Source organism: Lithobates pipiens, unplaced genomic scaffold (genome assembly GCF_037356315.1).
Source record: "Lithobates pipiens isolate NorthernLeopardFrog02 unplaced genomic scaffold, aLitPip1_a1.2 Scaffold_37, whole genome shotgun sequence".
NCBI classification, from domain to species: Eukaryota; Metazoa; Chordata; class Amphibia; order Anura; family Ranidae; genus Lithobates; species Lithobates pipiens.
The window spans coordinates 19,584,596-19,599,660 of record NW_027507825.1 but is presented as its reverse complement, the minus strand read 5'-3'; the positions used below and the strand labels follow the sequence as shown (position 1 = coordinate 19,599,660).

Genomic DNA, 15,065 nt, shown 5'->3' with positions numbered 1-15,065 from the left:
TTTAACACATGTAAACCTGCAATTGTTGCGAGTCTGACTAAGGCTGGGTTCACACTACTGCGGTGTACGAGATTGGATGCGATTCACACCGCACTGCAAATCACATGCGATCTCTGTGCAATGCGATTTCAGCCATACAGATAGTATGGCTGAATTCGCATCGCATCCGGCCCAAACTTGTACAGGACCCTTTTTTGTGGTCCACAGCAGAAACGGATTGGATGGGTGTTCACACCATGCGATCCGATTCCTGTCCGAGTTTGCAGATTGCACTGATTTGGAGGTGTCATTAACTTTTCACTGACACTCCCAGCAGTTCACATAGGGCAGTATCATCATCCAAATCATAGATTAAAAATTGATAACGGATATAATTCCCCTACTAGTCTCCAAAGTCGGGAAAATTTACCAAATACACACACACACACACACACACATTATATATACACACACACACACATACATATATACATATACACACACACACACACACATATATTTAATAAAGGATATGCAAATACAGATAGGAACATGATTTCCAATGTTCATACTAAAAAATGTATTTAAAATACAGGCTGTCTATACATGTATGTCACTGATAAGAGGTATAAGTGGGGTCCTCACAGCTCTTGGACTTGGAGAGGATCTGTAAAGAGTGGGCAATTACAAGTAAACATCTGACCTGATTGCCAACAAGGGTTTTACCACCGAGAACTACGTTTTTGTTTTGTGAAGGGATCAAATAATCATTTCACTCATATCTTTTTTTGAAAAGCGATTTTCTGAATTTTTATTCTTCTCTCTCACTGTTAAAATAATTTTTTTTAAATCCTCTTTGTAGAAAAAAAAAAAGTATATATATATATATATATATATAACGAAAAAGTTTTGTTGCCCTTTAACGCTACACACCTTACTATGTGCATCAATGCACTGAAAGTTGAACAATTTAGGGTGAATGGGTCCTACAGACGCCTTACACCGATTATGCAGTCATGGTCTACAGATGTCACAGTAAGTAGGAACACGCCCCTGAGAAATGCCAAACTGCCAGGAATGAATCTGGACAGGAAGAGGCTGCAAAGGCTTGGGAGAAGATCAGTAGCACTGAGATGAAGTGGTGTGTGTGTGGGGGGGTTGTGCTTTGGTAACCAATGCCGTTCAGTTAAGGCTTCATTCACACAGGGGTACCTAAAATGTGTACACCTGTGCAAAGGGCCTTCTTTGCCCCTATGGGGTGCCCAAGTGTTCCACATGCAAACAGCCCCTATCACGTCTATTGGGACACAGCAGCTACACGGACACTGGTCCCAATCTGAAACCCAAACTCGCACTATCTGCATTTACACACACACACACACACACACACACACACACACACACACACCAATGTCAAATTGGGACCAGCGTATCCAACCACCACTGCCTCCCAATAGACATCAATGGGACCTCCTGCAAACAGACGCACAGAACACCTGTTCAGCCCTTGCAGGTAAAGAACGCCCTCTGCATTGAGTGTAGGCATTAGGTACACCTGTGTGAATGAGGCCTAAGAGGCGGTTCACACAGGGGCGACTTCGATCCGACTTCAGGTCGCCCCTAGTCACGCTACATGTAAAAATCAATATAAGTGAATGAGAGCCGTCTTAATGCACACTACTGAAGTCGCTCTAACTTCAGAAAAGGTTCCTGAACTACTTGTATCCGACTTCTAGGCGACTGGTACCCATTGATTTCAATGGAAGTCGCCTCAAAGTCGGAGCTCAGTCTATATTGAGGCGACTCTCACAGAATAATCAGCTCTCAAGAGGGAACTACACGCTCGCTCATCCCCACCCCCTTCCTGACTGGCCAGGCTTCGTGCTCGGATAAGGGTTTGGTATGGATCTGGGGGGGGGGGGACCCCCATGCAGTTTTTTCGGCATAGGGGGTTCCCCATAAAATCCATACCAGACCTAAGGGCCTGGTATGCTCCCGAAAGGGGGAACCCATGCCGTTTTTTTTTAAACTTGGTGTGGAGTTTCCCCTTGAGAGCTGATTGGCCATGGCCAAAGTCGCCTGGCCTGGGGCGACTTAAAGTCGTGTTGTAAGTCGCCCCAAATCGTGTCCAAGTTGCCTACAAAAGTCGCGTTGCCCCTGTGTGAACCGGCTGTAAAGCTTTACATCTACTTTAGTTAGTAACATTTTCATACTGCCCCCAAAAAACAGAATTCCGCACACTGCCTAAGGGCCGGTTCACACAGGGGGCGATGCGAGGCGACACCGACTTGCCTCGCTGCGACCTGCCGCGACCTCAGCGGCGACTTGCAAATGACTTCTGTATAGAACTCAATGCAAGTCGCCCCGAGGTCGCCCAAAAGTAGTACAGGAACCTTTTTTCTGAGTCGGAGCGACTCGAGTCGCTCCTCTCAGAACGGTTCCATTGTACAGAACGGGGGCGACTTGTCAGGTCGCGGCGAGGCAAGTCGTGTCGCCTCGCATCGCCCCCTGTGTGAACCGGCCCTAAGTGCACAGTCTCCTTTTAAAGGATGTATACTCACGGGCATTCACAGCTATTCTATTTATTGAAACAAAGTAGCAAAGGCTAAAAACGCTTAAAAGCCAAGTATTTTTAGCCTTTGCCGCTTTATTTCAATAAACAGAAGTGATGCCACAAGTGACCTTGAAATCTTTCAGTGGAGTATACAATGTATTTAGACTGTTACAAGTGAGCACAAAGACCCGCTTTGGTGAAAGAGACGGGAAGATGAATGGTGGAGTCTCTTATGGCAATTTCTTCTGGATATTTAAAAAATAAATAAAAATAAAATAAAATTGGCAGTGCCTCTCCCTCTGAGCACCAACCATGAGTTCCACGCATTTTCTGCTCTATTACACAATGAACGCTGTGCGGAGATGCATACACGTATACCTTTTCATACTGATTGGCCCATTCGCTGCTGTGGATATTTCTTAGATTCCCCCGATCTTCTATTTTGTAGTGTCTAATTTTCTGATCTTCTAACCAAACAACAAAGTTTCGAAACTCTGTTTCGTCTGTGAGAGGGGATAGAATAAACAGGACACATTAGTCAGGGAAAGAAAACGTCAGCGAAGCTTCCGCCATCACCAAGGACAAGTGTTGGTGAAGTGGCTGAAATAGTCAGAACCATAAAACATACAAATGACAAAACTAAACTAAAGAAAGAATATACAGTTTGTTAAAAATAATAGCAGTGTGTTTAACCACTTCCATACCGCGCCAATTCTGTCACTCCTCTTCTCCTACATGTAAAAATCAAAAACAAACATTTCTCTAGAAAATTACTCAGAACCCTCAAACAATTATAATTTTTTTTTTTTTTTAGCAGAGACCCTAGGGAATAAAATGGCGGCCGTTGCAACTTTTATGTCACACGTATTTGCGCAGCAATTTTTCAAACTTTTTTTCTTCTTCATGAAAAACGCAAAAAAGTTAGACCAATTTTTTTGTATAATGTGAAAGATTGATGTTGCGTCGAGTAAATAGATACTGTTGTGGAAATTTAATGAAGATGTACCGTATTTAAATCAGTGTATAACACACACTTTTTTTTCCCCTTAAAGTCAGGGGAAAATCGTGGGTGCGTGTTATATGCCGATCCCCTGCTTATTGTGAGCGGAGGAGCGAGTGCCACTAATATCTATACATAGCCGAGTGTATTCGGCTATCCTTGGGTAGTCCTGCTCAGTCACGCCCTATGATGGACATAACACAGGGACTGGGCGTGACTGTGAGCGGAGCTATCCGAGCCTAGCCGAGTACACTCGGGTATGTATATGGGCGGCGCTCGGCTCCGCTCACAGTCACGCCCAGTCCCGCCATTGGACCTGTGTTATGTCCATCATAGGGTGGGACTACGAGAAGAGCCGAGATACACAGGACTGGCTCTATATCTCGGCGGCACCATTTTCAAACTGCAGTGACACTGACATGTCACTGCAGTTTAACTGCAGCCTGAGCAAGGCTGCATATGACACCGACAAGGCTGCAGATGGAGGCTGTGCAAGGCTGCATTGATGGGCATTTAAATGCAAGGTTTTTTTTTTTTTTCTTAAAGTGGTTGTAAACCCTTACAACACACTTTGACCTACAGGTAAGCCTAGATTAAGGCTTACCTGTAGGTCCAAGAAATATCCATTTGCTGAAAGACAGGCACCACTGTCAACGGCGATATGCCGCGAGTGGCAGCTCCCGTGCGCATGCGCGGGAGTGACGTCATCGTGGCTTCGCCAAATGACAGCGGCGGAGCAGCGAGACCCACCGAGAAGATGGATGCGGCGGACTACAGGGGACAGCGGTGACTTCGCTGGCTCCTGTGTCAGGTAAGTGACACATAATGGACTACTATGTGATGCGATGCGATGCGATGCATAGTAGTCCATTATGCTTTACCTTTGCAGGGAATGAAAGAGGAAGTAAACCCATCAGGGTTTACTTCCTCTTTAAAAAGTTTTTTTTCCTTAAAATTCCCTCCAAAACTTGGGGTGCGCGTTATACGCCGATAAATACGGGTATTTCATATGTATTGTCATAGTGTCTCCCAGTGTTAGTTCTCCCGCAGCCCCGCTCTAAAGAGCTGTCTGGGGCAGACTGGCACTGGTTGGGATCCATCTGGTAGTGAAAATCTCCCTGAGGAGGCCGAGAAGAGTTTGCAGAGTGGGGATACGTCCGCCAGCCAAGGGCCCCTGTGCGATGCACAGACGATCGTCTGGGGGGGTGTGTTCACTCTGCCAAGACATTATCGGTTATGAGCGGATGTACGCTCATGTCACCCATGTGCCTTATCAACCCAGACCGTGACGTGCCCCTGCAGATAATCCCCCATCCACAGGAATGGTAGTATAACCCCCGGGTATGCATTGTTCTCTGAATGCAGAATAAGGATTCACACCAACAGTAAAAACGGGACTCTTTGGGTCCATGATTTCAAGGCCGGCCATGATGATGGCTTATAGAGACAGGGGGGTGGGAAATCATAAACGCTGCCCCTGCCCAGACACGCCCATAAGACTCCCCTAGTCATTGTTCATTGGTTGAAATTTGTATACCTCATCCTGGTTGAAGGAATGCCTGTGCTTTATTGGACGATTGTGAAACCATCAAGCTCTATTATTAAAGCGGGGTTCCACCCTAAAGTGGAACTTCCGCTCATCGGAACCCTCCCCTCCCTCCGGTGTCAAATTTTGGCATCTTTCAGGGGGGAGGGGGGGGGGGGTGCAGATACCTGTCTAAGACAGACTTCACGCCTAAGGCTGTCATATGGTGTCCTAGACTTTGAGTTGGGATATCTGACTGATGCCTGCAGCTGAAGGCATCACTCAGACATCTTTTTCAGCCTTCACATAAGAGCAATCATAGCAGCAGTTCAGCCACTTGATTGTTCTTGCAGACGGGGACTCTTCACTTCACCCCCCCTCCCCCCCCCAACATGTTTCCGCCGCCCTGCGGCGCTTCTACCGGAACCCGAGAAGGAATCCCTCAGCGCCAGAAGTAGTTCACCATAAAAGAAAACCGGTGACCAGATGGCATTCAGCAGTCTCTATGATCTTCAGGAGGCCTTGCAGTTGTAAATACTGCCCCGTGACTTGGCAGGAAAGGCCGAGATCATTTAAAAAATAAATAAATAAATAAATTTAAAATCGCAGGTCTTTCCTGCCTAGAGGCGACATCTCTCCATAAGGCCCCTTTCACACTGGGGCGGGAGCGGTGTCGGCGGTAAAGCGGCGCTATTTTTAGCGCCGTTTTACTGTCGTTTTAGCAGCGGTATGCGGTCGCTAGCGGGGGGGGGGGGTTTAAAACCCCCGTTAGCAGCCGAAAAAGGGTTAAAAGCAACAGCAGCGGCGCTTTGCTGGCGGTATAGCCCCGCTGCCCCATTGATTTCAATGGGTAGGAGTGGTTTAGGAGCGGTGAATACACCGCTCCAAAGATGCGGCTAGCAGGACTTTTTTCACCATCCTGCTGGTGCACCGCTCCAGTGTGAAAACCGGAGAAAGGGGCCGGATTTTTTCAGGCGCTATTTTTAGTGCTGTAGCGCCTGAAAAACCGCCTCAGTGCGAAAGGGTCCTAAAAAGAGGATCTGTCATGCCATATTCCTATTACAAGGGATGTTTACATTCCTTGCAATAGGAATAAAAGTGAAAAAAAATATAAAATAAAATAAAAAAGTGATGGCGCCCACATATGTAAACGGTATTCAAACCACACACGTCAGGTATGGCCGCGAACGTTTGAGCAACAATTCTAGCCCAAGACCTCCTCCAACTCTAAACAGGTAACCTATGGAGATTTTTTAATTACAGAAGTTTGGCACCATTCCACAAATGTGCGCAATTTTAAAGTGCGAAATGTCCATTTACACGGCATATCATCTTTCACATTATACAAAAAAATAAATAAAAAAATTTGGGATGACTTTAGTTTTTAGTTTTTTTTAAATTAAATTTCCCCAAAAAATAAATGTGTTTGAAAATTGCTGCGCAAATACCGTGTGATATAAAAAGTTGCAATGATCGCCATTTGATTCCCTAGGTTCTCTTTTTAAAATTGGGATATTTATTGTAGCAAAAAGTAAAAAAAGATTTAGTTTTTTCAAAAAATTGTTCGCTCTTCTTTTGTTTATAGGAGCAAAAATGAACCGCAGAGGTGATAAAACACCAAAAGAAATCTCTATTTGTGGTGGGGGGAAACGTAAAAAGACGTAAATTGTTTGGGTACAACATCGCACGACCACGCAATTGTCAGTTAAAGCAACGCAGTGCTGAAAAGAAAAAAAAATGGCCCGGTCATTGAGCAGCCAAATCTTCGGGGGCTGAAGTGATTAAATCAGGGCCACCTGTGACGCACCTAATTTTTCACAGACTGAACGACCAGGCCACTAAGTGAACTTCATACTGCTAGCATTTTAAACACGCCACGTTCACCCTGGGCAAACACTAGCGTGATGCAGGAACCAGCGCGATTACAGCGTTGGTCCCTGCATCGCTCCTCTCCCACAGGCAGTTCACACTGCTGTCTGCGAACTGCTGCCGGTGTCATTAAAGTTAATGACATCCCCAGTTTTTTTTTTTTTTTTTTGCACAGGAATCGAATCGCATTGGTGAGAACACCCAGTGCAGGGAAGAACAAGTCCCTGCACTGTTTTCTGTGCAAATCCAATGCGAGTTCAGCCATACAACTATATGGCTGAACTCACATTGCTCAGAGACGCATGTGATCAGCACCTGCAGTGCGAATACTAGTGTGAACCCGGGCTCAATTAACAAGTCAATTACACAGAATCAGCAGCATGCATGCATGTCATGACTGTTGGTTTTCTATTACTATACTACACCTGCTAGTAAATTATTTGCCGTGTAGAGATATAATTTATACAAAAAACAGCGATTGATCTGGTTGGTGATGTTGGACTGCTATTATGTTGAACACAAAAAACAAAAAAAAAAAAAAATTTATAAGATGAAATTGGATGTAAAAACCTAGAGAAAAATAAAATAAAATAAAGACTGCCAGGCAAAGGCATAATGTGCTGGTATACACTGCATACTAGCACATTATGAAATACCTTAGAACGAAGCCCTCTGTGGTGTCTGGTCCCCACTGAGAGGGCTGAAGTTTTTTCCCCCGTCCTTTGTTCTGGGATCGCAGGCATGCGCACAGCAGTCCTCGGGTCCGACAAGAACCTCTGAAGTTCTGGCCCAGTAAGCCAGACCTTCAGAATGCGTTAGAATTAGAATTCGTTTTACCTACAAGTAAGCCTTATAAGCCTTACCTGTAGCTAGAAGAAAAAAATAAAATAACAATAAGAGAATAAATAATCACCAAGCGGGTAATACAACCACTTTAACAGATTCAGCTGTGAAAAAAAATAAAATAAATAGTCACACAACGCCCCCTTGTGGAAGTTTGTGGAGCAAAAAGTAAAACAATATGTTACAGTGACAAACTATTAGTCTGTATCAAATGAGTCGCTATGTAATCTTAAAGCGGGAGTCCACGGGACTCTGCGTTTTTTTTTTTTTAAAAGCCAGCAGCTACAAATACTGCAGCTGCTGACTTTTAAAATAGTGACACTTACCTGTCCAGTGCGCCCGCGATGTCGGCACCCGAAGCCGATCTCTAGATCGTCTTGTCGGGTGCTGTCGCCGCCATCTTGGGTATGGAAATCAGGAAGTGGAGCCTTTCGGCTTCATTTCCCGGTTCCCTACTGCGCATGCGCGAGTCGCGCTGCGCAATAAGGACGGTCCCCACTGCCTCTGGGATCTGTGTGTTTCCCAGCAGGCAGCGGGGCACTTGCGGAAAGGGGCGGGCACTTGCGGAAAGGGGCGTAATCTATGCCCCTTTCCGCAGAGAGCTATCCCGGAAGTGGGTGCAGAATACCTGTACTGTACAGGTACCTGCACCCCCCTCCCCCCTGAAAGGTGCCAATTGTGGCGCCGGAGGGGAGGGGGGGGGGAGGGTTCCGATGAGCGGAGGTCCACTTTAGGGTGGACCTCCGCTTTAACCACTTGCCGACCACCTCACACAGATATACTGTGGCAGAATGGCATGGGCAGGCAAAGTAACATGGGTACGCTACCTGCCTCACGCGGGCGCGTCACACACCAACCCCCCCGGGGCCTAAGGTGGCCAGAATCGTTCCAGGAGAGATCCGTGCCGAGGGGGGAGGCCACTGATTCGTGGCCACCCCCTCGTGATCGCTCCCGGCGGGCGAATGGAATCCTTCCTCCGCTCCTGTAATGTAAAACAGAGGAAGTGATGTCATCTCTCCTCGTGTCGGTCTTTCCGTTCCGGCGCAGAGGAGAGACGACAACATCAACTAAAGTGCACCAAACACTAACAGTAGAACACGCAGGCACGCTTTTCACCCAACCCCCCCCCCCCCCCCCCCAATCATCCCCCTGCACCCCCTGTCACAGTGACACCAATAGCAGTTTTTTTTTTTACAGATTACTGCATTGGTGTCATTTGTGACTGTTAGAAGTGGTAGGGCAGTTTGTATTAGGCACCTTTAGGTCTAGGGTACCCCCCCCCCCCCAACAAAAGGTTTAACCCCTTGATCAACCCCCCCCCCCCCCCCCGTCGCCAGTGTCACTAAGCGATCATTTTTCTGATCGCTGTATTAGTGTCACAGGTAACGCAAGTTAGGCAGGTAAGCATTTAGGTTTGCCGCCAGCTTTTTATAGTCAGGTACCCCCATATACTACCTAGTAAAGGTTTTAACCCCCTGACTGCCTCCAGTTAACCCTTTCACCAGTGATCCCCATATAACTGTTACGGGTGACGCTGGTTAGTTATTTTTTTTATAGGGTCAGGGCACCCGCCGTTTATTACCCAATAAAGGTTTAACCCCCTGATCGCCCAGCGGGTGATACAAGTTAGGTTCTAGGGTCAGATAAGGTCTGCGTCGCCCCAGACAGCGTCAGGATAGTGCCAGTACCGCTAACACCCACGTACGCAGCATACACCTCCCTTAGTGGTATAGTATCTGAACGGATCAATATCGGTGCTAGTGGGATCAGCCCAGATACCTGCGTTTTGCCCCTCCGCCCAGCCCAGCAAAGTGCAGAATCGATCGATCACTGTCACTTACAAAACACTAAACACATAACTGCAGCGATCGCAGAGTCAGGCCTGATCCCTGCGATCGATAACAGTTTTTTTGGTAGCGTTTTCATACAGTCACTAACAGCCTAGGTGCTTTTTCACCTGTAAGTCCCATAAGTTGTACCACTAAATTTAGAGCCCAAAATGGCAAATCGAAGGTACACTAGTGATGGGGCCTACGCGTTTCTGAGCCTCACAGATAGGGAAGAGGGAGTCACTTATCTGTCAGATTCAGGCCCAAAATACGATCCTGTAGACAACAGCGGCTCCACGACAGTTAGCTTCGATGACAGTTGTGGTCCCTGCAAGAACCGCAGGTCCCTCATATGGAGCAGAGCAGTACTAGTGCCGTTCATCCTTCTGGTGAACTGGCAAACACCAGCGGCCTAGGTCAAACCAGCACTGCAGTATCACGTGGTGATGTGGCGAGTCCCATAAGTGCAGTTCAAGCTGGAAAGCACAAGTAGTGTCCCACTGCCACCAAGAAGACGACAAAAAACACAGGCCCGTTGTGCCCATAGTGTCCTTCCTGCTGCATTCGCCAATCCTAATTGGGAACCCACCACTTCTGCAGCACCCGTACTTCCCCCATTCACGTGGAAACAGTTGATTTTATGTCACTTGATTCTTATTCACTGTTTTTTCACCGAATTCATCTATTGTGGACCAAAGTAATTTGTACGCTGGTCAATACATCGCCGTTATTCCCCAGTCCTCCCTTGCCAGAGATCGGAAACCAATGATGGTCTCAAATTTAAGCTCTATCTCTTTCAACATGGGCATAACCAAAAACAGTGAGTTGGGGGTCACATTGGTCCACTGACCCAACTCATCATATGCCCGTTTTCTCTGAGAAAAAAAAAATTATATATATATATATATATATATATATATATAAATAATTTTTTTTTTTTTTTTTTTTTTTGGGGGGGCTTCAAAGTAATTTTCTAGCAGAAAAAAAAAAAAAAAAAAAAAAAAAAAATATATATATATATATATAATTGTTTTTCATGTAAACAAAAAAAAAAAAAAGTGTCTGAAAGGGCTTTGACTTCAAGTGGTTAGAAGAGTGGGTGATGTGTGACATAAGCGTCGCAAACTAATAAATATATGCTTATTGACTTTTTTTTTTTTTTTTTGTTTTAAACCAAAGACATATGTCTGAATACATTTTGGCATAAATGTATGACTAAAATTTATTTTAATGGATTTTTTTTATAACAAAAAAAATAAAAAGTAGAAAATAATTTTTCCCCAAAAATTTTTTTCGCTCTTTTTCCATTTACAGTGGGGCAAAAAAGTATTTAGTCAGCCACCAATTGTGGAAGTTCTCCCACTTAAAAAGGATGAGAGAGGCCTGTAATTGTCATCATAGGTATCACTATGATAGCAAATGGTACCAAAATGTGGAAAACAATCCAGCCAATCACATTGTCTAATTTTTGAAAGAATTTATTTGCCAATTACTGTGGAAAATAAGTATTTTGTCAATATCAAAAGTTCATCTCAATACTTTGTTATATATCCTTTGTTGGCAATGACAGAGGTCACATGTTTTCTGTAAGTCTTCACAAGGTTGTCACCCACTGTTGCTGGTATGTTGGCCTCCATGTCCTCCATGCAGATCTCCTCTAGAGCAGTGATGTTTTGGGGCCGTCTCTGGGCAACACGGACTTTCAACTCCCTCCAAAAGTTTTCTATGGGGTTGAGATCTGGAGACTGGCTAGGCCACTCCAAGACCTAGAAATGCTTCTTATGAAGCCACTCCTTTGTTGCCCGGGCGGTGTGTTTGGGATCATTGTCATGCTGAAAGAGCCAGCCACGTTTCATCTTCAATGCCCTTGCTGATAGGAAGTTTGCACTCAAAATCTCATGATGCATGGCCCCATTCATTCTGTCATGTAGACGGATCAGTCGTCCTGTTCCCTTTGCAGAGAAGCAGCCCCAAAGCATGATGTTGCCACCACCATGCTTCACAGTAGGTATGGTGTTCTTTGGTTGCAACTCAGCATTCTCTCTCCTCCAAACACAAGGAGTTGTGTTTCTACCATACAGTTCTACTTTGGCTTCATCTGACCATATGACATTCTCCCAATCCTCTTCTGGATAAACCAAATGCTCTTTAGCAAACCTCAGACGGGCCCGGACATGTACTGGCTTAAGCAGGGGGACATGTGTGGGACTGGAGGATCGTAGTCCCTAGCGGCGTAGTGTGTTACTGATGGTAGCCTTTGTTACGCTGGTCCCAGCTCTCTGCAGGTCATTCACTAGCCCCCCCCCCTCCATGTGGTTCTGGGATCTTTTCTCACTGTTCTTGTGATCATTTTGACCCCGTGGGGTGAGATCTTGCGTGATCGAGGGAGGTTATCAGTGGTCTTGTATGTCTTTCATTTTCTAATTGTTGCTCCCACAGTTGATTTCTTCACACCAAGCTGCTCGCCTATTGCAGATTCAGTCTTCCCAGCCTGGTGCAGGTCTACAATTTTGTTTCTGGTGTCCTTGGACAGTTCTTTGGTCTTCACCATAGTGGAGTTTGGAGTGAGACTGTTTGAACTTATTATCAGTATAAAAGACACCCGTCCACAACCTCAAACAGGTGCCATTACTACCGGTAATGAGCGGAGGAGAGAGGAGCCTCTTATAGAAGATACAGGTCTGTGAGAGGCTTGTTTGTAGGCGACCAAATACTTATTTTCCACCATAATTTGCGTGTCTGTGCGTGCGTGCGTGTCTGTGCGTGCGTGCGTGTCTGTGCGTGCGTGCGTGCGTGTCTGTGCGTGCGTGTCTGTGCGTGCGTGTCTGTGCGTGCGTGCGTGCGTGTCTGTGCGTGCGTGTCTGTGCGTGCGTGTCTGTGCGTGCGTGTCTGTGCGTGCGTGTCTGTGCGTGCGTGTCTGTGCGTGCGTGCGTGTGTGTGTGCGTGCGTGCGTCTGTGCGTGCGTGTCTGTGCGTGCGTGCGTGTCTGTGCGTGCGTGCGTGTCTGTGCGTGCGTGCGTGTCTGTGCGTGCGTGCGTGTCTGTGCGTGCGCGCGTGTCTGTGCGTGCGCGCGTGTCTGTGCGTGCGTGCGTGTCTGTGCGTGCGCGTGTGTCTGTGCGTGCGTGCGTGTCTGTGCGTGCGTGCGTGCGCGTGTGTCTGTGCGTGCGTGCGCGTGTGTCTGTGCGTGCGTGCGCGTGTGTCTGTGCGTGCGTGCGCGTGTGTCTGTGCGTGCGTGCGCGTGCGTCTGTACGCGTCTGTGCGTGCGTGCGTCTGCGTGCGTCTGTGCGTGCGTGCATGCGTCTGTGCGTGCATGCGTCTGTCAATTGACCCAGATTGTGATTGGGAACTCGGAAAGCAGGAGACATCAGGAGCACCGGTGGAAGAAGAGGTGGTTTGGACCAGCTCTGCGCAAAACAATTGTGAACTGCCATTACTCCTGGTAATGGTTTTGTTATTTAAAGCGGAGGTCCACCCTAAAGTGGACCTTCCGCTCATTGGAACCCCCCCCCCCCCTCCGGCGCCACAATTGGCACCTTTCAGGGGGGAGGGGGGTGCAGGTACCTGTACAGTACAGGTATCTGCACCCACTTCCGGCGTAGATTCTGCAGAAGGGACTCCCCTTTCCGCAGAATCTACGCCCCTTTCCGAAGGTCCCCCGCTGCCTGCTGGGAAACACACAGATCCCAGAGGCAGCGGGGACCATCCTTATTGCGCAGCGCGACTCGCGCATGCGCAGTAGGGAATTGGGAAATTAAGCCGAAAGGCTCCACTTCCTGATTCCCATACCCAAGATGGTGGCAGCAGCACCCGAGAGATCGGCTTCGGGTGCCGACATTGCGGGCGCACTGGGTGGGTAAGTGTCATTATTTTAAAAAAGTCAGCAGCTGCAGTATTTGTAGCTGCTGGCTTTAAAAAAAATTAAAAAAAAATAAACGGCGGACTCCCGATTTAACCGTTTATTGAAAAAAAAAAAAAAATAAAATGTAATAACTTTAACTTCCACCAAGGGCACATCAATGCCTGGTCATGAAGCATGCATCATAGTGGAAGAAATACCTAACACTATCCATTCATAACCCCCCCCCCCCCCCCCTCAATCTTGCCTAACCTGTATTAACCTCCCTGGTGGTATTCCCGAGTCTGGCTCGGGGTAAGATTTAAATACCATAAGCGGTATTCCTGAGCCAGACTCGGGATCACATCGCTGGATCCATGGAGGGGTTTACTTACCTTGTCCCCTGGATCCAGCGATGTCCCCCCCCCCCCCGCGCTGTACGAGCGAGCTCCTTCCGCTTGATCTGTCACATCGCCGGGCTCCGTTCCCTGCGAGCGTTGCGACGCAAGGGGACGGAGTTCGGCGCCAAATTCAAAAAAGTAAAATACAAAGTATAGATACAGTATAATGTAATCTTACAGATTAGAGTACTGTATCAAATAATTACAAATCTCCTTTGTCCCTAGTGGTCTGCCCAGTGTCCTGCATGCAGTTTTATATTATAAATACTGTTCTTTATGCCTGGAAACCGGAGATTGTCCATAGCAACCAAAAAGTGTCCATTTACATCAAAAGTGGTTATAGACCAGCCAGAAAACAGCGATAATAAATGGGAATCACTCGCAGAATTGAGCGATAGTAATTTGTGGGGAAATTCATCATCAAACACTAAAAGTGATGACAGCGACAATTCTGCAACACATTTCAGCGTTCTTGATTTGATTACATCATTGAATAATTTATATATATATATATATATATATATATATTCCAAACTTTATCATACCCGGGATGTCTACTAGACTCTGGTTTGGACAGATTTAAGTGAGTTATTTCTAAGAATTACAGGCCTACAATATAGAACGTCAAATTTCCATTTAAAGTAATGGTACCTCTTTCAGCACCAAGAATCTAAAATAAAAGAATCATACCGCCAGGGAGGTTAAAGCGGGAGTCCGCCGGGACTCCGCGTTTTTTTTTTTTTTTTTTTAAAGCCAGCAGCTACAAATACTGCAGCTGCTGACTTTTAAAATAGTGACACTTACCTGTCCAGCGTGCCCGCGATGTCGGCACCCGAACCCGATCTCTAGATCGTCTTGTCGGGTGCTGCCGCCGCCATCTTGGGTAATGGAGCCTTTCGGCTTCATTTCCCGGTTCCCTACTGCGCATGCGCGAATCGCGCTGCGCAATAAGGATGGACCCGCTGCCTCTGGGATCCGTGTGTTTCCCAGCAGGCAGCGGGGCACTTGCGGAAAGGGGCGTAATCTACGCCCCTTTCCGCAGAGAGCTATCCCGGAAGTGGGTGCAGATACCTGTACTGTACAGGTACCTGCACCCCCCTCCCCCCTGAAAGGTGCCAATTGTGGCGCCGGAGGGGGGGAGGGTTCCGATGAGCGGAAGGTCCACTTTAGGGTGGACCTCCGCTTTAAGAAGGAAATTATAAAAAAAAAAAAAAAAAAAAAGCAACACACT

General features: G+C 46.8%; 1 protein-coding gene across 1 annotated transcript in view; it reads right to left on the bottom strand.

Moving 5' to 3' along the window:
* Positions 1-15,065, bottom strand: part of RTRAF (RNA transcription, translation and transport factor) — a 41,210-nt gene that overhangs the window by 22,382 nt on the left and 3,763 nt on the right. Inside the window, exon 2 of the mRNA XM_077466798.1 lies at positions 2,912-3,036. Within this exon, the coding sequence (XP_077322924.1) occupies positions 2,912-3,036 (125 nt within the window). The remainder of the gene's footprint in view (positions 1-2,911; positions 3,037-15,065) is intronic.